Source organism: Larus michahellis, chromosome 2 (assembly GCF_964199755.1).
Source record: "Larus michahellis chromosome 2, bLarMic1.1, whole genome shotgun sequence".
NCBI classification, from domain to species: Eukaryota; Metazoa; Chordata; class Aves; order Charadriiformes; family Laridae; genus Larus; species Larus michahellis.
The window spans coordinates 62,691,796-62,714,554 of NC_133897.1; the positions used below are offsets into that span (position 1 = coordinate 62,691,796).

A 22,759-nucleotide genomic window follows, 5' to 3' on the forward strand; every position below is an offset into this window, starting at 1 on the left:
ACCACCTTCTTTCTTTCCTTCTTTCCTTTGTTCCTGCTTGTGAAGGATCTCCTTTTCCCTTGAATGATCGAATGGGACTTTGACTGTGAAAGGAATGTAGGTTTTTCATGACAAGATGTAGAACGTCCTGGAAGCTCTATGTGACTGTAGTTTCTAAATAGTTTTATAAAACAGTGTGTGATCTTAAAGCCTGTAAGATGCTTTTTTGATCAAAGGAGATATCAGATCTTACTTATCTTTGGGGAAAATGAGGTGGTAAGGCCCTCTTACGCTGAACAGTTTCTCCCTCCTCCTACTGTCTGTTGCAGCAATTGAGATTTTGACATGGAGCTGCTACATGAAGTGACTGAGATGGATCTTGGAAATAGGGTGTTTGATCAGTTTTCCTACTGACTCCTTAGTGGACCCAACATAGCAGAATGTGCTTAAAGATTATTTGGAGAGAGATTTCTGGGAGGTCATGTTCATCTATTGAATTAAATTAGTATTTTTGATTCTGATACTGCCATTGATGCTGCTTCAGGATTATCTTTGCAAGTTCTAACAATGGATAAACACTGACAGCAATAATTAATTACACTATTTTTTTTATTTTTCCAACAGAATGCAAGTTGTGCCAATTAAATCAATACATCCTCTGTTCAAAATCATTTTGTGCATGTCCAGTTCTTTATACTGTGGGATGGTACTTGGATGTACGCAAAATAGGCTTGATCTCTTCCTTGAGTACTGCTGGTTCTGTGTCCAGTAGTGTTTGTGAGCACTGTAAACAAGATCCCATATACAAGTGTTGTATAAGAACTGCAAATATTACAGAGTAGGTTCTAGTTTTGTGTGGCACACTGGGGTTTTGGGATTGTTGTTTTCTAGTGTTTTATTTGAGGTCATCTTTTCTTTTTATAAAATCATAGAATTTAAATTTCAGAAAACTGGGCCATCTTTTCACTGTTAAAAGTATCTAGCACAATTATAATTAATATTTAAATTCTTTGTCTCTACTGTTTAGACTTTCCTGGGGCAATGTGTTTTGTCTGCATGTAATAATACAGTATAATAACAAAAAGTGTGATTTGAAAAGGATCAAAACAAATGTACAATGCGAAGAATCACACCGAGCATTTGGACATGCTTTCTTGCTGCTAGATGAACTGTGTAAAACTGCTATAACTGACCTTCTCTTGGAAGGGCTGTCAAATGCTTAGTATCTTTCATTGTCTTAGTGGTTCAAACCCCTTTGTGCATAGGTATGTTTTGGGGGAAACCTCACTTCTAAGAAAGTTTGGTTTTGTGGTTTTTTTAAGGGTTCAGCTTTAACCGAGTCATATCATAAAAGACAAAATCTTGTACAATTAGACTCAATATTGAAATTTAAAGAACAAACACTTTAAAAGCATATGCACATTAAATCATAAAACTAGGAATATAGCTAAGAACTCCCTTACTGTGTTTATGGCAGGGTCAAAGCTGCAGGATGCTTTAAGTTGAGAATGACAGCCTGAGTGGTGAACGTCACTGCATGCTTCTCCTGCTTTTCCTGAACATGAGTTACTGGGCTACAACTGAAATAAATCATTGAGCTGTATGGACCTACCTAGTATGGACCTTCCTGATAAGAAAAATTAGGAAGAATAGTCTTAATGATCCAAGTCAGAAGGTGGTTTGGGTGGGAGCTCTTTGCACATATATATACACCTTTCTCATGAAAAAAGAATTGATTGTGAATAACATCTGATCTCTGTAAGGAAAATATTTCTGAAAGTGACAGTAAGTGCTTCTTATTATGATGTATCATCTCTATAAAGAAAAATGTGAGGGGGAAAAAAACTCTTAACAATATTTTTGTGTCTTAGAAACTGTACAAATCCATCAAAAGATCAGGAAGTGTGATGCCAAAACGCTACCTTGGTATTCTTCGCTAGAAAGTGCTGGAAAGCAAAATTCTCTAACAGCCATGCAACTTCAGACAAGTACTGAGCCTTTTGAAGGTGACTGTGTTGAGAACAGGACTACTGAAGAATGTCTGCATGGCAGTGAGGATAAAACTGTAGAAGTGATAGAACAGACACATCGGGCACACAGTGGTTTAGACTTCTCCGATCAGGAGCAAAAGGGCCCAGGTAGAAATGTGATGGATATATTGAATTGGGCCAGACCTCTCCCTGCTCTGCTTTCTCCAGTACAGCTTTCACCACTAACTACACAGGTGAGTTCCAGGGTGTGTCTGACTTGGCACTAACTTGGTTGTATAATTACTGCAAAAATAATGATGTGATATTCCTGGGTTTTTATATTTTTTTTAGTATCAGTATTAGTTATTTTCTGAAAGGGTCTCTGTGTGAGCATTTAGATCCATATGAATACTTTTTTACCATCTGGCATACTGCCTATGGAAGAGGGCAAAACATAATTTTCAGAAGTATATTTAAAACAAAGTCACCCATGTCTCAACTGCTGTCATAATTTCTTTTCCCAGTGTTGCAGATTTACAGGCCCAACTCCTGTTGGGAATAAGCATGGCTTTCATAGCAAAATTCCACAGCTTGAAAGTCAAGGGGCACCTACTGAAATGTTGTTTTCCAGTAATCTTAGAATGCAAATAAGTAGGTAAAGGAGTTTCTTGACTTTTCACAGAGGTACTTTCCATTTCCTCTGAAGAACAATAATGAAGAAGGATGTAATTCTGTTGATCAGCCTTGATCTCTCAAAACGACTGCATGTCAGGGCCACCAGTGTATTTGTTTAGAGAAATAGCTCTTAAAACTTGTACTAAGCTTTGGAATATTAACTTTGTATTTTTCATTAAAGGATATACTGTTTGGAGAAGTCACAGGTTCCAGTGATGAAGAAGTTGATTGTAGTGCTGCTGCAGTGGAGGGTATTTTACAAGATGACCAAGTTCAGCCTCAGGGTTGCAATGTATTCAGCCGCACTGAGGAGTGTAACAGACAGAGCAAATCATTTGAGCGTGGTCCTGATGCAGAAATCTCAAGTAACCTGAGTTGGAATGAAAAGAATGTTCATATTGGTCCAAAGATGTCAAGCAAGGAGGAGAGAGATGATGAAACAAAGCAAGCTGAAGCTGCTACTTTAATTACAAACATGGAAACTAACAAAGATTGTTTGGAGGAAAATTCTGAGAAGAGAGAAGTAACTGAAGCAAGAGCACGTGAATTGGAAGCCATTGAACAGAAAGCAGATAGTGAGGACATGCACGGTGTAGAGGGAAGTTCTCCAGCTGATTTTATGTTACGCAGTTTCAAGCCTCAGAATCAGATGGAAAAATGTAGTGAGGTAGAGCAAACAGAAGAGAATGTAATCTTAATCAGAGGTGTTGATTATGAGGGTACACAGGAAAAGCATGGTAAATTAATGAAAGCAGAAAGAGATGAATTATCAGGAGAGACAGAAACTCCTAGGGCAGTATCTGTTACCCAAAATGTTACTCATTTGCCACCTGAAGAATGCATTGTGCTTCAAAGTGAAGATTCTGAGGAGAAATCTGATGTGTTGGCACAGAATGAAGTGGTTGAAAAGGAATCAAAAAATGTAGTCGAAGTAACTAATATGGCAAGTGATGTAGGCAGAAACATAAAACAAGTGGTAATTGGAGAGGACATAACAGCTGCAATACAGATGAAAGGACTCTATGCAGAAGCAAATAATGAGAGAGAGCTCTCTGAAAATGTATTGTCAAAAGCCTTCTGTGAAGTGGAGTGTCCTAAAGACCTAATGATACAGCGTGATGGTGAGGGAATAATTACGGAGACTGAGGCAGACAGTGGAGCTATTGTGATCTCTGCATACTCTCAGTGCTCTGAAATAAAACATGGCGCTGAAGAGATACTAGAGAAACAGTGTGTGCAAAAAATAAAAGATGAAGTGGACAAAGAATGTGAACCAGAGACTGTCCAAGTCTCTAGACACTACTTACCTGTACCTGCTATTGAAGGAATCAGAAATTCATTGTCTATGGATGACATAGGCAAAAATGTAGGTATGGAGGCTTTGTCAGCCTTTCCAAAAGATGCTGAACGGCTCACAATTGAAGACGTGAATATAACCAGACCTGAGACTATTGAATTAGCCATGAAATTTAATAGAAAGTGTGTTCTAGAAATAGCTGAATCGTCAGAGCTACTGCATAGTGCAGAAAATGGAAAATTAGTAGATATAAAGGAGGGGGCATATTTGAAAGGCAATCCACACCAGGAAGAAAATGGTAGTAATTTATCACAAGGGAAGTCAGACTTGGAAAGTATATTTGCACTAACAAAGACGGCATGTATTATTGATGCAGAAAGCAGTGTAGCTAAGTGCGAATCCTCTATGTTAGATTTCACAAAAATAAAAGGTGAAATAAAGCAACCTGAAAATCCGTGCAGTACAGTAGAACATGGGTTGTCCAAAGCTCAAAACTTTAGAGTGTTTGAATCTCAAGAAACTGAATTCAAAGTTAATCCAGAAGAGTTAGGAGAGGAAAGCAGTGAGCTGTTAGCAGGAGTGGATACCATCGAATCTGTCTTAGTAGAAAGTAATCTTACTTCTCAGGCACAGTTTGCAAAACCTCTGAATCGGTTCTCAGTAACTGAAAATGTTAAATGTGATGAAATAAAAGGGGAATTAAATAATCAAAGCAAGGAATTGGTGACTGAGACTTGTTACAGTTCATTTAACTGGGAAGAGAATGTTGTGAAGAAAAATAGTATTTCAGAGAACATCTGCCAGCCTACTTCAGAAATGGATTTTAATAGTGGCTTGGCTTTTTCTACTCAAGAGGACTCGGAGTTGGGCTGTATAAGTACTGAAGAAACAGATTCTCTTGTGCAAGTGAGAATGGGCTTGGAATCCACAACGCCTCCTGACCTAACTTCAAGTCTTCAGAAAGTTGTCAGTTTTGTTGAAACTAATTTCACAGAAGAGAGTGCTTTTTCCCATACATGGGACAACAAAGGAGATAGAAAATGTGTTATGGGTAGCACATTTAACTCTCCTTCAGAAAGCTTGGAAGATGGTGCTGAGATCCTATCTGCTGAAAAAGACAACATGTGCAAAGAAATGGACTGCCCTGAGAAGGAATACTTACCCCAAAATGAAGTGAAAATTCCAGATGAGAAGGAACAGCCAGTAGATAAAGAACTTCAGACATCTGTTAAATCACAGATCCTGGATGCAAACTCTTCTGATGAGAATACTTTTCTTCTCCAAAAGCTTGATTGTCAAGAATCAGGATGCAGAACCTCTACATGGGAGGTTAGAACAGATCCTTCTAGACCTGGTTCACTAACAGCTGGGGGAGAAAGCAAAGAATTGAATAGTTTTGAGGCATCTGGGGAAAATGCCATAAAAAGGTCTAAAAATGATTTTGATCTGCCAGAACAGAGCAATGAATCAGAAGAGAAAGACTGTTCTATACAAAAAGTTAGGTATGTTAAACATTCTGAATGTGTTCCCATGTTCGGAAAGGAACTGAGAGCTTCCAGGAGAATTGCACTGGGTGCTCTGGAAACTGGTGCAATTGTTCATGCTGATTACCAGGTATGTGAACTTCATTCAACAATGCAGCAAGGAAATACTTCAAAAGTTAGTCATCTAAAAGCAGACACCATGGTGGATACGGATACACGCTGTGAAACAAACACCTCACCAGATACTGCAAATGAGTTGTCAAGTGTGGTTGGGGAGGGTTATTCTAAAGACTTAGCCCCTTGGAAAAGCGAGTGTATATTAGCAATGTCTGAAAATACTGAGGGTGCTAATGAATGCATTGTAGATCTTAAGAGAGCTGGATGCATCAATGACAGCGAGGGAAATCTGTTAGAAACCGGGGCATCAAAAGAAAGCCCTGTGATACCAAATGCTTCAAAAAACGGATTACCACTATGCCAGATGTTAACTGGATTCTCAGAAACTTGCAGACTGGCTGTAAAAACCACTAAATTAGATGCAAGAACGTTAGCACTTGGCAATTTCCTTGGAGAAAATGATTCTGAAAAATTTCAGTCAAATGTGGAGCACAGTCTGCCACATGGTGTTCATATGGGGGTCTCAGTGTTTGAAGAATATAATCATAATCAAACTTGCACTTCTTGCAACATAGGAGAAAACAACACTGATGTTATTCTAGATGATAGCAACAGGAAAAAAAAAAAAGTCAAGCATCTTCCAAATCCAGCCCTGTCTGATGTAGAGTGCGGTTGTCAGGCAGTTAGGCCGGTTTCTGAGCCACAAAAACCAGTATTTGAGAAGCTGTGTACGTTGGAGTCAGAGGCTTGTGTGGATGTTGCTACCAAAAAGAGCGATAAATTGAAGTGCAACGACCAAGAACCATCTGAAATCTTGACTGTTTCAGCCAAGGCAGCCGCCCAAGTAATGCATGCCAAGCTATCAAAGAGGCTATTTCAAGGTAGAAGAAAAACAAAGACTCTCAAACTAACTCAGCCAGTTCTTGCAAATGCTGATACTTCTATGCCAACAAAATGCTCATCTGAGACTATAAATAAAATCAGGAAAGAGATGGGCCCCCCTCTGCCCCCCTTGTTACTGCCTTTGATTGCTACACCTCCAAAAGCTGCATGTACCGTGTCCCCAGTAATGTCTTCTAAGGGTCAATCCTTTTTGCTTTCTCCTCTTGATGACCTGATATCCCCGCTACGTGAAACTCCTGTTCCTCCTCTCATGTCTCCATTAACAGATAGTCCAGCGGTAAAATCTGCTCTCTTATTTACTCCTCCCTCACCCTCAGAAGTGGCAGTAGGTAGAAGAATTTGCTCCTCCCCTTTGAAATTTTGTACTTCCATTCCAAAGCACGCACTTCCGGTCCCAGGAAGGTTTCCTCTGTTTGCAGCTGATAGTGCTGCTCCAGGTGCTCCTCAGGAGAACTCTGTAAAAATATTGGACACTATGTATCCGGAACTGTCTGCAAGGGCAAGGACACTAAACATCCTGAAAGGCAATATTCAGCTTAACCGATGTGCTTTTTCAGACAGCCAAAGTTTGCCAGGACCTGTGGCGCAAATAGGTGGGTTCAAAGCAATTGCATCGACGTCAACTGCTTTTGTTAAAACTGGGAGCAATTTGAAATCTGATAGTAGCAAAGATCAAGACAAAGATGTGCAAAATCAGCAATTGTTTTCAAGCTTATCAAGTCATCTTGAAAAACGGACGCTACTGCCAGTATCTATGCCAAGAAGCGCAAAGAGATTGAGGCTGGATGGTGAACCACCAAAGCGGGAGCCCAGTGATACTGCTGCGATCAGAAATACTGAAAACAGAGTCTCTGAAACGCAGGAGGCTTTCCGTGACAAAAGCTGTGAAATCAGTGATTCGGCACACAGTTCCAGTTTAGAAGCATCGTTGCCAGAAAAAAAAGTTATTGATCCTGACTGCCAGAAAGTTTCTTTGGCGTTGAAGAAAATTGCCGAGTCCTGTTTTGACTTGTTACCAGTTGTTCACGGTCATGTGTATGTTGGCAGTATCTCAAAGATTCCAATAATGAGAGATGAAGAGAAAGAAGTTGTCTATGAATTTGGTATAAAAAACAAGGTAAGTAGCATAGTTCTTAATTTTGTGTTTTAATAATGACTTCTGTGCAAATGAAAGGAGTTTTAAGTGTGTAGTACTTGAATTCTCAATTGTTCAGGCAATCTGCAGTGACAAAGTGTAGTATTGGAAGGTTATTGGACATCTAAACTTGTATAACTTAAGAAAATACAGAACTTCACAAGAAATTACTGTTCAGTGGTGCAAAACTGCATTTGTAAATATGTTCGCTTTCCTTATGTTGTTCTGATAGTAAAGCGCTTTATTTTTGCAGCATTTTTTTGTAGTGGGCAGCACTAATAATTCTAGGAGTTCCTCTAAAAGTGTGAGGTTTCATTATATTTTTTTTCAATTAAATAAGATAAACTGCACTGTATATACAATGACATATCCTTTCATTCCATGTTTACCTTTATTATTCTGCATGAGGTTGTTCAAATTAATTTTATTGCAAAAAAAATCTTTCCTTCGTTGGTTTCTCAGAACTTGCTTAGCATCGGTGTTGAAAAAATTCCCTTTAATTGCTGTCTTTCCCACAGATAATCCATAGTTCACAGCAGCATAATTCACTAGTTGATGCACCGCAGCATTTTGCCCTGTTTCAATTCTTGAATGTAATTAAGTTCTCCACAGATATTGCTACCAAGTTCCCAGGTCATCTTTGTTAGGAGTTGCCAAATTTGGTAACTTCATAGAAGCAATATTGTGGCAGCTTTATGTTTCCGATCCGGCCAGTAGCAAGACTGAATTAACTGAAGGGGATAACTTCCTGACACAGCTAGTGAGAGAGCCAACTAGGGAAGGTGCCCTGCTGGATCTGTTGTTTGTAAATAGGGAAGGTCTTGTGGGGGATGTGAAGGTTGGAGGCTGTCTTGGGAACAGTGACCATGAAATGATAGAGTTTTCAATTCTGCGAGAAGCAAGGAGAGGGGTCAGCAGAACTGCTACCTTGGACTTCCGGAGGGCGGACTTTGGGCTTTTCAGGAGCCTGGTTGACAAAGTCCCCTGGGAGGCAGTCCTCCAGGGCAAAGGAGCCCAGGAAGCCTGGATGATTTTCAAGAAGGAAGTCTTAAAGGCGCAGGAGCAGGCTGTCCCCATGTGCCAGAAGACAAGCCGTCGGGGAAAAAGGCCGGCCTGGCTAAACAGGGAGCTAGTGTTACAACTTAGGGAAAAAAAGAGGATCTATGGCCTCTGGAAGGAAGGGCAGGCCACTCAAGAGGACTACAAAGAGGTAGTTAAGCTATGTAGGGAAAAAATCAGGAGGGCCAAAGCCCAGCTGGAGCTAAACCTGGCGTCTGTTGTCAAGGACAACAAAAAAAGCTTCTATAAATATATTAGCAATAGGAAGAGGACTAAGGATTATCTCTGTCCTCTAGTAGATGGGGCCGGCAACATAGTGACCAAGGATGAGGAAAAGGCTGAGGTACTTAATGAAGTCTTTGCCTCAGTCTTCAGCAGTAGGACCAGTTGTTCCCTGAGCACCCAGACCCCTGAACTAGAAGACAGGGATGGGGAGCAGAATGAAGCCCCTCTAATCCAAAGGGAAATGGTGAGGGACCTGCTTCAGCACCTGGATGTGCACAAATCTATGGGGCCGGATGGGATCCACCCAAGGGTATTGAAAGAGCTGGCGGAGGTGCTCGCCAGGCCACTTGGTATCATTTATGAGCAGTCCTGGACAACCGGGGAGGTCCCAGCTGACTGGAGGTTAGCAAATGTGACACCCATCCACAAGAAGGGCCGGAAGGAGGATCCAGGGAACTACAGGCCAGTCAGTCTGACCTCGGTGCCTGGGAAGGTCATGGAACAGATCCTCCTCAGTGCCATTACATGGCACATGCAGGAGAACAGGGTGATCAGGCCCAGTCAGCATGGGTTTGTGAAGGGCAGGTCATGCCTATCAAACCTAATATCCTTCTATGATAAGGTGACCCACTTAGTGGATGAGGGAAAAGCTGCGGATGTTATCTACTTGGATTTTTGCAAAGCTTTTGACACCGTTTCCCACAGCATTCTCCTGGAGAAACTGGCTGCTCATGGGCTGGACAGGTGTACTCTTTGCTGGGTAAAAAACTGGCTGGATGGCCGTGCCCAGAGAGTGGTGGTAAATGGAGTTAAATCCAGTTGGTGTCCAGTCACAAGTGGTGTCCCCCAGGGTTCGGTGCTGGGGCCGGTTCTCTTTAATATCTTTATCAATGATCTGGATGAAGGGATTGAATGCACCCTCAGTAAGTTCGCAGATGACACTAAACTGGGCGGGCGTGTTGATCTGCTTGAGGGTAGGTTGGCTCTGCAGAGGGATCTGGACAGGCTGGACCGATGGGCTGTGACCAATGGTATGAGGTTCAACAAGGCCAAGTGCCGGGTCCTGCACTTGGGTCACAACAACCCCATGCAGTGCTACAGGATTTGGGGCAGAATGGCTTGAAAGCAGCTCGACAGAAAAGGACTTGGGAGTGTTGGTTGACAGCCGGCTGAATATGAGCCAGCAGTGTGCCCAGGTGGCCAAGAAGGCCAACAGCATCCTGGCCTGTATCAGGAATAGTGTGGTGAGCCGGACTAGGGAAGTGATCATCCCCCTGTACTCGGCACTGGTGAGGCCCCACCTCGAGTACTGCGTTCAGTTTTGGGCCCCTCGCTACAAGAGGGACATTGAGGTGTTGGAGCGTGTCCAGAGAAGGGCTACAAAGCTGGTGAGGGGCCTGGAGGACAAACCTTATGAGGAACGACTGAGGGAGCTGGGGTTGTTTAGCCTGGAGAAGAGGAGGCTGAGGGGAGACCTTATCACCCTCTATAACTACCTGAAAGGAGGTTGTAGAGAGATGGGGGCTGACCTCTTCTCCCTGGTGACAAGTGATAGGACGAGGGGAAACGGGTTCAAGTTACGTCAGGGGAGGTTTAGATTAGATATTAGGAGACATTTTTTCACTGAAAGGGTTATTAAACATTGGAATAGGCTGCCCAGGGAGGTGGTGGATTCACCATCCCTGGAGGTGTTTAAAAAAAGGGTAGATGGGGCACTGAGGGACATGGTTTAGAAGTGGCTCTTGTCAGGGTAGGCTAAAGGTTGGACTCGATGATCTTAAAGGTCCCTTCCAACCTCAACAATTCTATGATTCTATGATTCTATGAATACATACTCCTAATAGGCACAAAGGCACACAGTATGTGCCTGCTCTTGTTCCCTTCTCTGGCTGATCAGGGTGAAAGCCTGGTAGTGAAAAATACATACATACATACATATGCAGACAGTATGGATCCCTCCAGTAGCTAACATTAGACCACTCAGTATATCCAGTAGGTGACTCCTGTTCTCTCCACTTGTCTCATGCACTGACAGAGGCATGGAAGCGCACACACCTTCCTCCAGTAGCTGGTCCAGACGTATGGCCTTATGTGCAGCTGAACTTCAGACCCCCAGTCTTTCAGATAGCTGGTTTGGACCTTCTGGTTCCCCACAAAGCCAACATTCAGGCTCCCTGGTGTCTGCAGGTACCCAGTCTAAACCTGTGGCCTCTCCAGCACCTGGGTCCTAAGCCTTTCATTCTACTCCCCACTTTTAGCCCTCCCTCTAAACCTCCTATAGTAAATCTTGTACAATCCCAATATTCTCTTTCTTTGCATCTCATATTGAGTCCCATGTTACTGTAGACAGTAACACCCCCTCCCCACCTCTTGCAGTGTGTAAGGTCATCTGGGGAGTGACTGCTGTTGACTAGTAAGTCTCATGCCTGGACAGTGGGCTGTTTGTCCACCTCTGGAAGTAGTCAAGACATTGCTCCATTTGCTCTGATTAGGTTATTTGGGTTCCTCTCCTCACTTTTTCTTTAAGGAAGATACTTTTTAATCGCGTATCTAAACAGTTTATATTTAAAGAATGGTGGTCCTAGTCTGCATCTGTTTAAGGCATATTTATTCTGAGAAGTTGCTCCTCGCTCTTTTTTTTGTCTTTTGCTGGTTGCCTCTCATTTACTTTTCTGCATTTTTAGATGTATGCAAACAGTATTCTTGCAAATAAGATAGTAGTTCTTTTTACTTGTCATACTACTATAACGTTATCAAATATTCTTATGTATATCATAGTCTAACTGTATTTTTTGTGCCTTATAGCATTTAGCAGAGCCCTTGTTGGATGTTATTCTCAATAAACTCAAGACTCAGAAGAATGCCACAGATTACAATTTCAATCAGGCTCTATGTCGAGTCTATACAGGAATTTGTCGACAGTTGGGAGATTTGGAAAGAGCCCGCCTTTTCTGCTATAGCCTACTTAAAGAAGGTATAGTATGGCTTAGTGGTCTTGGATCTTAAAGATGCTGTTTGCCTTTGCTGTAGTGTTCCAGAATGATTATGTTTGTAAAAACAAAGAAAAATCCTGTGAAAGGGATGTTTTCCTTAGAACTTTTTTCTGTAGTGCAGAAGTATAGACTGTTCTTGAAGAAATTTCCTTTCTAACAGTTCCTCCATATCTGTGTTTCAGTTCGGTGATGACCTGGGCTTTTAGTAGTCTACTCGTTTTTCCAAAGAAATATTTTATTTAGGATCCTCTGTGCTTTCATCTTTGCCCCAAAATGATAATGTGTTTCCAGGGAATTTTGTACTTTTTGCTTATTAGTATTTTCTTTTTATTTTAACTGAGTAAGCACTGATTCATAAAGCAAGTGTGATTTAAAAACATGTATTGGATTAAAATAGTGTCAGGAGTTGAACAATACCATGGTCAAAACTGATGTATTTGTACAACATGTCCTCCTTAAAGTTTTATTACTTCCCATTATCCAAAGTCTTGCTTTGTTGAGAGGTTTTTTCATTTTGGTTCCCTTCCTCTCCCCCCTCCCTTTTGTTCCCGGTGACAAAGGTAATAAATACATACATACATACTGTCATTGTAAACTAAGAGTCTGTCTTAGTTCTAGAAGGACTTCACTTAGTTTGAAAATACTGAGCCATCCAGAGCTCAGAACAGTATAGTGGTATCTGTGTTTCAAATTAAATATAAAATAAAACTTGAGAGCAATGAGGAGCGAAATCCTACCGCTTTTGATTGCTTCAGTTAGTGGTTATCTTCCATATAACATCCCTGTCTTTTTTTTAATCTTATTAAGGACTGCGATTTTATTTTGGTCTTAATTATCTTTTTTGTTGTTGAGTTGGAGTATTTTTGTTTGGGGTTTTTTGCTTGGGTTCTTTTTGGAATTCCTGTTTTCTTATCTGTTTTTCTGTCCTTTGTGTAGTCCATCATAACTCTCCTTTCACTTATTTCATGTTAATAGTTTTAATACTGCACCATGTCAGAAACTATTACTTGTCAGATCCCTTTTCTTAGTCTAAATTAACAATTAAGCCTTTTGTTTTGCAGTACCTTGGTACTTTGTCTTTCTGTGGGCTCTTGCAAATATTAAACATCCCCCCCTTTTTTTTTTTCCTTTCTCTTTCTGGGTAAGATCCAAAAGATCAGTAGCTATATGCAGATTTTTGTGGAATGTTTTTTCTGTTCTATACATTGAATTGCATAAATTTCTGTTGAGGTTGTTCTGTGGTTTTTATTGTTGTCTTTTGAGTGTGAACGGCTGTAAACACATCTTAAGGGTTGTTTGGGTTTTTTTAAATTTGGTTATTTTGATCTGATTACGATGCATTTATTTTTAGGGTTTTCTCTTTCATGTAGCTTCACATGTTAGTTCCCATCAGAACGATGGCAACACAGCTGTGAGCTATGTGCCAGCTACACAATTGCCAAATTGACTACAAACAGTCAGTACTACCATCATCTGTTTTATTGACTTCTTGTCCATCCTTTTTTGTTCTCTTCTCCTGTCAGGTGTTCTACCTTAAATGACTATAAATTAAATGTTACCATTCTTTGGGTTTTTTTTCCTTTTACCCCTCCTCTGTTCCTCTGGGGTTTTTTTTTTTTTCTTTTCTTCTTTTGATGCCCCTTTAACTCGTACTCATCACTGAAGTGAGTCTTTTAAGTGTTCCAAATTCATGGGCAGGCAATTCAAGTTGCAGCATGTAGATAATTCTAGTTTAGCAATAGTCCTTGTTCTGACAAAAAAAAAAGTTCATTCTTATGTGATGAGGGTCCTCAGAATAGAGAAGACCCACCCAAGACATTGGATGGAACTCCGTAAATTCCTTATGCTTGGTGAATCCATTAAAGCTTCTTCATTTGGTGTATTTTCATATGCTCTCTGGTTCTTAAGATCTTTCTGAAAATGTGGAAGTTATGCTGAAGTGAAGAGGGAAGACACATTTAGCTTTCTATAGTGACAGTATTGTTTCAGGCATATGTATTGCAGTATTTCATTTCATGCATGAAAGTAATATCTACCTCTTGCTTATTCCAGTGTACTTCTTATTGCTTGCAGTCCACCCACTCATGTTTTGTCCTAATATTTTGCCTTGAAGGTCTCTGCTTTGGTGTTCAGAAGGGTCTGTTAGCTTCCCTTTGATGGCCTGGAACTCTGTCCTCTCTTATTCATATAGTTCTGGATATATAGTTGTCAGATACTTGTTCTGAATGAATTTAATGAATGAGTTGTATTCAATTATATCAGTAGCACACAGTAGTGTCTATGGAAATACAAATTTTGACATGCATCATTCATATACGCTCACTTACAACTTGTATGATTTCCTTGACGGAGTCTGGGAAAATGCTGAGCAATATCAGATTTCATATTTGAATTGTATGAAAGTTCTTTGCAAAGTTGTGGGGGTTTTTTGGTTTTTTTTTTTTGTTTGTTTGTTTTTTTCCACGTGGATTTCATAGGTGTATGGGTGCAGGGTGTTAGCAAGTACTGTGGATTTGTACTGAAGACCTGATTTTCACATTATTACGAATCTCAAGACTATTTTTTTTCTTTTGGACTAGATCTAGTTTGATCCAGTAATCAGACCGATCATTTGTGACTGGAGTGTATTAAGCAGGATTCTAGAGCACATCTTCCAGTTTAATTTCATTCTAAAAGAATCCAGTTTCAGTGCTCCAAGACCATTCTTCTCAGTGAACTACAGTGCAGTAAGAAGGATGAAGGGATACTAACCTCAAAATGCAAAAGGAAAGGTCCTTTTGCAGTGTCATAACACAGCAAAGTCCAGTGAAGCCTTTTTTTTTTTTTTTACTTAAAAAAAAGTGACATTACAGTGGAGGAGGTGGCTTGGTGGTGTGTGTGTTTTGTTTCTTTTCTTGGGTCTTCTTTTTTCTTCATCTTGGGACTGAGATGTGCTAGTACGACTCCCCTTCCCTGGGCTGCAGTTGTTACGTGACTTCTGTGCCTTCTTTCCTAGTTATCTTGCTGAAGAGCGTACTAGCTTTTAATGCCTGAGTGTGTATATATATTTTTTTGTGTGTGTTTTTAAACGTTAAAAACTTAATCTGTTCTCTCTTTTTTTTCCTTAGACTTTCCAGACTCAGAAAAATTGATTTTATTTATCACAAATATATGGTCTGATATATTTGTCTTCCAAGGTGCAGTTAACAAAGCTATGCAATTAGTTGTCAGGCAGAGTGCAAGCAATGAGACACTGGCCTGTTTGAGTGCTTATCTCAACTGGGAACAGGTAACGTCTTCTTTCATTGTCAGTATCAGCTTTTGTCTGCATTGGTTGCTTTGGCTGAATCAAGTCAAGCGGCTTAATTCTGATGAAGGGTGTGAAGACACCCGTTGAATCTCTCAAAGAATGCGTACAATTGCACAACTCATGCTGCTTCGGGCCTTTTTCCTGTGGATGTCTAGACCCTTACTCGAACCCATGACTTTTCTTGTTTTTCCTATTAAATACTAATCCCTCTATTTAACATTAAAAGTAAATGTTGCTTTTAAACTTTGACTGGAGTGTTCTTGGACTAGAGAATTCTGTCCCTCAGTGGAACTGTGACTTTGATGTTCTTTGAGGTCTGTTTTTTGTTTTGTTGGGATTTTCTTAGTATGTGTTGGGCTTGTCTGTCTTTCATAGTTCTCTGTGTAATAGGCAATTATTTATCACAGTTAATTTTAAGATGAGCCTGTCTCTTCTTACTTATGATCTTTCTGTGAAGTAGACTGTAAATACCCATTTATCACCAAAAAAATAAAAGATGAATTAATATCAGAAATTAATCAGAAATTAATTTCATAAGCAGTTGGCATGATCAGTAAAAAACGGCAGTGATGGCAGAAGGATTACCAATGTTAAGGACCTAAGGACTTTGGAGATTTGACTTTGAGGCGTTGGGAGAGTCATTTAATTTCTGTCCGTTTTCAGCAGGCACATATTACCATACTGAAAGGGATGTTGCGAAAAGGAAAAATTGAGACACACTTGATATCAATAGCAGCAAATTTATATCATGCAGATGCAGCCCCAAGGCAGTTGTGGAGCAGCGTGTTAGGTTAGGGAATAGGCAAGCTATGAATCAAGATGATTTTGTTCACTTGGTATTTACAGAACTATAGTACTTCCAACAAGCATGCCTGGTATTAATAGTGGGTTTCAAAACTATCAGGGCCCTTGCCTTCAAGCAGACACACAGTCGGAATCAAATATATGTAAAGAGTTTGGTTCTGGGTTGGTAATTTTTCGTGCATTAAGATAATCACCTTCTAAAATTCCAGAGTTCCTCTTTAGATGCTGGTGTTATGGTCTCAAACCTGCTTTTAGAAATGCAGTTGTGTCCAAAAGTAGAATTTCAACTGAGTGAGCAGTATGGAGAAGATCTGAGTGAAGATGCTTGGCAGTACATATTTGCTGTTGAGCTACTCTGCTCTCGCCTGAAGTGGGACTGGACACATGACAATGTTGTAAGGTAATTAACTCTGTGAACCTTTATAATAAAGAAATAATTGCTTTTAAAATGGCTGTGTGTGGACAACTGTGAGTGATTTGAGATGGATTGTTTGTCAACAAAACAAGTTCCGAGGAACAATCAATCATATTGTTTTGTTGAATTCCCTTCTCCCCCATCACTAGAAAGTGAGAGTGGAACTGTTGATGTGTAACTAGCACTCCTTCAGTGTTGAAAGTGAAATGTAACCATACTCATGAGTGTATTATCCTGATTTCAGTCTGATTTTAATTCTAAAACCATTATAATACTTGGATTCAATGTCTTAAATTTTCTTTGAACCCTATAATCCAATGCATGGACTGCTACCATACTTAACTTGGTGTAAAAAATGTCATTTTGGTACCTACCTTAATCTGACAGCTCCTATTTTCTATGTAGAATTTACATAACTTAGTGGAATCTCCAAAAATATGGTGTTTGTTTGACTACAACAATGCAATCATTGAGTATAAAGTAAATAACTTGAAATCATTGTCAAGTATCTTATACAAGTTCCATGCTTTCAAATAGTAAAGAAGTTATTTTTAGTGAAATACTTTTAAGATGGATATAAATTAGCTTCAGTGGAAGGTATGTCATTTTAACTAAAGCCATAGAGTTGATTGCCTGTGTGGGGTTGTGCTGGTAACAAGTAACTAGGTCTATTAGCATCATTTTAAGGATGAAAAAGGTCTTATCTCAGGTCCTTTCAGATTTAAAAACAAGCATCAGATGCTACTTGTAGCGTGCAAACTCTGAATTTTCAGTCATAAGAGAAGCTTGCATGACATTTGAAAGTAACTGGATTTCATATACATCTGTGAAGTCAGTGGGGCAAGTTCTTGACTTAAGGCAGAGATGCAGAATCTTGCAGGGAAATGAACGGAAGATGAACAGCAATACTGTTCTGAACAGAGGTGATTCCTCCAGAAAGTTAGCTGTGATTGTTTGGGTTTAAAACATTCTTTACATGACTCAGATTTGTGGATGCTTGGATTATTATGAGTTTCCCTGGAAGGTGAATTAAATATATAAGTGGAGCTATGAAAATACATGGTAAACAGAGGGAAACATCATTGTATAAATACTGTACCACTTCTTCATGCAGATTTTCAAACTAATTTGTCTTTCACAGCAAAGTGCTTTGGCCTTCTATGGATAAATGGGTAAAGAAGAGAAAGGGGCATGAAACTGCTCAATCCATTCCTGATAGCGTTATAGCATTGACACTCAGGCTAATTGGTAAGTGATGTAAATTCTTGGTTGAACTGCTTTGTGTAATTATGTCCTTGGAAAGCGTCAGCCTGCCTGGAAAGGGAATTGAAGTATTTTTGCCTTTTTTTACATCTTGGTTGTTTTGTTGGTTTTTTTCTTTTCCCACTTTCTTCAAAAACTTTCACCTTAAAAGCCAAACTTTTGTAAATCCTATGCAGATATTTTCTGTTCGTCAGCCTGTGGAAAGCATGTGCTTAAGTTTTGAGAGATGTTACTCTGATTTTGCGATAGCAAATACTAGCATGTTTTATGTATTTAAAATTAAATCATCTGTAGATACACACTTTTCTATAAAGCGTATGTAAAATAAGGTTTTATATGCAACATAATACCTCTTCCTGCAATTTTAAGTTAGATTAATTTATTTGGGATCTAGGTGGTATTTAAGGCAAATAGATAAACTTTGAGTTTCAACAGATGTTTTCAGTATGTAGGCTATATAATATTGTTTGTTAAACAGAAATTACATTCTTTGAGAGTTTTGCAGTTACAAATTGTAAACCTGTGGGAGGTTGGAACAGTCTGACGTAAAATGTCTTGGGGTCCTTAGTCACAAAAGGAATAGGACAACTGTTGTTCATGAGACAGCATGGTAACAAGGACGACTAATTTTTTTAACTGAAATTTTTATTTTCTGTTGATACTTCAACAGACAATCAGTAAGTCTAAAAATTAGGAAGTTGAGTGTCTAAAATGTCAGATACGTAGTAACCTTTTTTCTTTCAGGTCGATTGGGCCGAATAGGTTTGAAGGAAGGATATCTTGCTGCAGTGAAGAATATTTGTTCTGTAATTGGACTGTTTGTACAGCATGCAAAAGAGGAAGGTAATGTTTATTTAGGGGAACTTTAGTGTAACATCTGCAATGTGAAGTCTTGCCAGTATAAGCAGAACACACACGAATAGAAGAAACACATGCCAAAACAGCTTGTGCAGGTTTATGTTAGTGTGTAACAGTACAAACAGTTTTCAGTTTCAGTCCCTTTGTCTTCCAAAGTTAATAAAGCATATGTATTACCTTCTGTTTGAGACAAAGAACACTCTCTGAGATAGTTTCAGCCACCCTGGAATTACACTGCTTCATGGAACAGCGTGTCAGCTGCCTCAGAGAACTTAAAGGGTGATCTTAACTTGAGCAGTAACAGCTAATTTGTTACCTGAGCAGCTCATGCTGAAGTTTGCTACTAGCAAGATTGTTGTATTGGAAGAGGCCTGCAAGACACTCCAAACTCCCGACTGAGACAAAGCAAGGCAATTAGGGCAGTAGAGATCTATATTGCTAAGTTATTCTGGATGTTAAGTCCATTTTGCAGTGAAGCGTTGATTGATGTTAGGGAGCCTTTTTGAACCACTTGTATTGCTTGTCTTCCTTGCTGTCACGCATTCTTACAAGTAAATGGTATATGGCTGTGTCTGTTTCAGACTCTGTGTAAAATTAACTGTTTTTATAAAAGTCTCATCACCGTTAACTAGAGTAAAATCACTAGATGTTCAGATCTCTTATGACCTTTGAATACTACAAACCTGTTGAATTCAGAAAACTGGAAAGTGTAGTATAAAATGAGTTGTTACGGAATTTGTGTGCAGGTTGTCATCTTGCTACTTTCGGGTTTTAGGCATCCCAATTGATGTGTTTTAATTCCCATTCTTGAACTAATCGTTTCTTTAGATTCGGGTTTCCCAAAAACATTACTGCATACCAAACTTTCTATAAGCTGATTTGTGTTAACTTTTTGCAGGTGTTCCCTGGGGTGTGCAGCTGGCAGCCATATATTCACTCTGTGACTTGGGCTCTTGCAACCCAGAAGGTATTGTTGAGGCCATCCATGCTTGGAGAGCAACAGTTCTTAACAGCATCCCTTTTGCTGTCACAAGTGGCATAGCTGAAATCAGTTCTCTGTGTAAAATGGAGCTAAACTAAAATCTAGCTAAGTGGACTGATCAAAAGGAAGAAGTGCCTTATTTTACTAAGCAGTAATTGGTTACAGTTAAAAAAATTACAAAGTGGTGTGTCCTCTTGTATTTTATTTTTTTTAACAGAATGTCTTATCACACAAAGCAAGCTCAAGTATTTTATTTGTCTTTTCTGTTTGAGGGAAGGGTTTTAAATAAATAAAAACGAAGACTTGCTTTTCCTAATAACTGATCGGTGATCTGAAAACCAGTGTGTCTTTGACTCCTGAAATATTTCTGGTTTGATGTCGATAAAAACCAGTAATAGTTTCCATTATTTTACTTCCAGCAATTTGGAGCATGGGCTATTTGACACAACAGAAGATTGAGCCTAGCTGAAAACCCAGCTCTATTTCTTTTATACTGTATTTATAAAGTAACTGTTCAGATAGCAGAACTTTGTCCAGATTCTGCTTTATTTTGCTTGAGTAGTCTCATAAGCTTAACTTAAAATACTTGTGTAAGACAAGTAGAAATTGACTTTTTGTGCAACAATCATGTATAGAGCAACAGAGATGCAAAATCTCTGAACTTGTATATATGGTATATTCTGATAATGTGTCTCACATTTGATATTGTTCCACTTGGGGAATTTTGTGTATGTAAATAGAAAGTTGGTTCAAAAAAAGTCCACGTTTCTAATGATAGCTTCACTACACTCTGTGTTTTTGTACCTTTCATAATAAAAGAATCAAACACCATTGTGTCATTGGTATTTTTAAGTAACGCAGAATGAACTGTTGTTTCTAGCCTTCTATAAATACTACTATGGTGGACAGGAGGAAATTACCTATGAGGTCATTTCACTGAATGAACTGCCCCTAACACTGCAGTTCTGCCTACTGGAAAGAGGGTATATTGCATCTCTCCAGAATTTTCTGGTATTCCCTCGGGGCTGGGGAGGTAGTTTTAAAAATCCATTGAAAACTTATGTTTTCACCCCCTGATTATAACCATATGAAGGGATGAGCTTTGCTAATGCAGATACTCATTGTAGTGGGACCTAGACTCTGCCAGAGCCTTGATGTGGTGTCATTCTTTTTCGCTTTTTCTTTTGGTCATAAAAAGATCAGAAGGCTTTTAGCTGCTGAAGCCAGCTGTGAACTTGCATAATGAAATCTTTAACTCAGAGCAAATTGGACAACATACAGTTCACACCTTATTCTTTTTCCACGTTGCATCCTTGCAGGCACATCTATGCTTTTGGGTTTGTCTTCAATCAGTTCGGTATCTTTGAATTGCAGCAAGCACTTTACGGTTTCTTCTGGTTCTCGTAAACCTTTTTGGCACCTGAGGAGCAAGTTACATTTCTTGGTCCATGAGTTGCTGCATGAGCTGCAGGCTCTCAGCTCTTGTTCACGGATTTTGTGTTTCCTGGAGGTTCCGCTCTGCAGTATGCTGAGCTGCTTAAAAGAAATAAGTGTCATCCCCTTCCTGCAGTTGTGTTGCTTCCAGCCACGTGGGAGGCAAAACCTTATGACGCTGATTTCTGCCAGCACCAGTGAGGTGATGGCTTTGGTTGCATTAGTGTTGATTTTCTTTGTTGCTGCCTTGGCCCTTAGCCATTTTCCAGCTTTGTGCTAGTACTGTAGTCTGGGACATTCAACTCTCTCTTCATTTTGGCTGCCAGCGCTGCTGGCATGGTCAGCTGTGGTGCAAAGAGCTGGTGTTGATATGCGTTGTGATTTTTGTGCCTTTTCAGAGCCTGACTACCACTGCCATCTCCTAGCCCTCTGAGAGGTCCTTTCCTCTGCAGTGAAGCCATGCAGAGCAAAATGTCCATGGATTTCAGTTGCAGATATAGCTGCTGGCATTCTGGACATCAGACTGACTTAAGTGAGCTTAACATAGCCAACTAGGTCAATGAAAAATGTCCGTAGTATCAGTGTAATACCTGTGCAGAACAAGCACTGCTATAGATGCCTATCCTGAAGGCTTGCAATAAGGATCTGTAGAAATTAATCTGCCTCGGGTTGAAGCTGTGTGATGTCTGGGACACTGGGCATTTTGGTGACGGTGAGGACGATGGGGATTTCATTTTAATAGCCTTTACATATCTTTCTTGCATTAGAATGAGCACAGAGTATCTGGAGTGGAAAACGGACAAAAGTAAGCAAAGGCTGACAAAGTATTGATAAATCTGGTAAAGAAAATTAATCGGAAATAGATCAAATAGAAGAAAACAAAGGTGAGAAAAGGATCGCAGATGTTTCAATGCAAAAAATCTTGACAGCAAACAGAAAAAATCCTCTTGTTCTTAGAACTTTTATAAAACACTGACATTTGAAGTGTATGAGATCTGCAGGGGAATTATCAGAGTTCTCCGAGACCGAAAATCTACAGCTATGCTAATTTGGAAACAGAATAAAAAAAAAAAAGAAAGAAAGAAAACCCCACAACTTCATTTACATGAAAAATCTTCTGTTCTGCTAATATGACCGTCAGAATAATTTTTTCATGTGCCAGAGGTGAGCCTGATATTAATTCTGTTGTTACTGTCTACTGTCCAAGCAAACTGTATTTGAATAAAGAAAACACCTGAAAGTATGTGCTTCTGTTAAATACTAATCACTCATATAAAAATAATACTTGTACCTCCCCCACACAGTGTCAAATTTACAGTATTTAAGGAACTGTAAAATGACAATGGCCATAAATAGGTGAAGAAAGTATAGCGATTTCACCATATGGAAAACTTTAGCTGTATGATTCTCATTAATCAGAAACTGCGTAAGTAAATTTCTCATCCAGATATGTGTCCCAAATACTAAAATCCTGTTTTGTGTAAAATGCTTAGTCCATTAAAACAGGGATTTTCTATCATCATTTGCAGATTTTTGCTTTCTTGTATTCTCACACGAATGTTGACTATGTGGCCTATCTCAAACAGCGTATCAGAGAATGTCCAAGTTTTGACTTCCTCCATGCCTTCTCATATTCCTAAGACACGAAAAACTGCCTCAATTGCTAAAAAATTGAAGTCAGCGGTGTAGGAGGCAGTAAGCGTGTGCAGTCATTTATTATTAGGACAATTTTGTACTACGGGCTTCTGACTTCACAGCTGTATTTTCAGGTATTTGACAAATCCCTGACAGACAGGTATTTACTCCAGGAAAAGAAACCAGTCATAAATATTGGGGAGCAGTTTACCTTTATGTCTGTTTGTGTGTAGATGAACAGG

The 22,759-nt window shown here is 39.5% G+C and overlaps 1 protein-coding gene across 6 annotated transcripts in view; it reads left to right on the top strand.

Annotated features, from left to right (window-relative positions):
* The window catches only part of ICE1 (interactor of little elongation complex ELL subunit 1), a 38,846-nt gene extending 18,567 nt beyond the window's left edge, over positions 1 to 20,279 (top strand). For 3 of the 6 annotated variants that reach the window (XM_074575667.1, XM_074575670.1, XM_074575669.1), the window contains 8 exons: positions 1,851 to 2,203; positions 2,806 to 7,542; positions 11,650 to 11,818; positions 14,945 to 15,105; positions 16,140 to 16,330; positions 17,487 to 17,593; positions 18,353 to 18,451; positions 19,365 to 20,279. In XM_074575667.1, the coding sequence (XP_074431768.1) occupies positions 1,851 to 2,203; positions 2,806 to 7,542; positions 11,650 to 11,818; positions 14,945 to 15,105; positions 16,140 to 16,330; positions 17,487 to 17,593; positions 18,353 to 18,451; positions 19,365 to 19,546 (5,999 nt within the window). In that variant the 3' untranslated portion in view covers positions 19,547 to 20,279. Of the gene's footprint in view, positions 1 to 1,492; positions 1,765 to 1,850; positions 2,204 to 2,805; positions 7,543 to 11,649; positions 11,819 to 14,944; positions 15,106 to 16,139; positions 16,331 to 17,486; positions 17,594 to 18,352; positions 18,452 to 19,364 lie in introns of those variants that run through there. The other 3 variants (XM_074575668.1, XM_074575672.1, XM_074575671.1) reach the window with 3 other exon arrangements.
* The last annotated feature ends 2,480 nt before the right edge of the window (positions 20,280 to 22,759 follow it).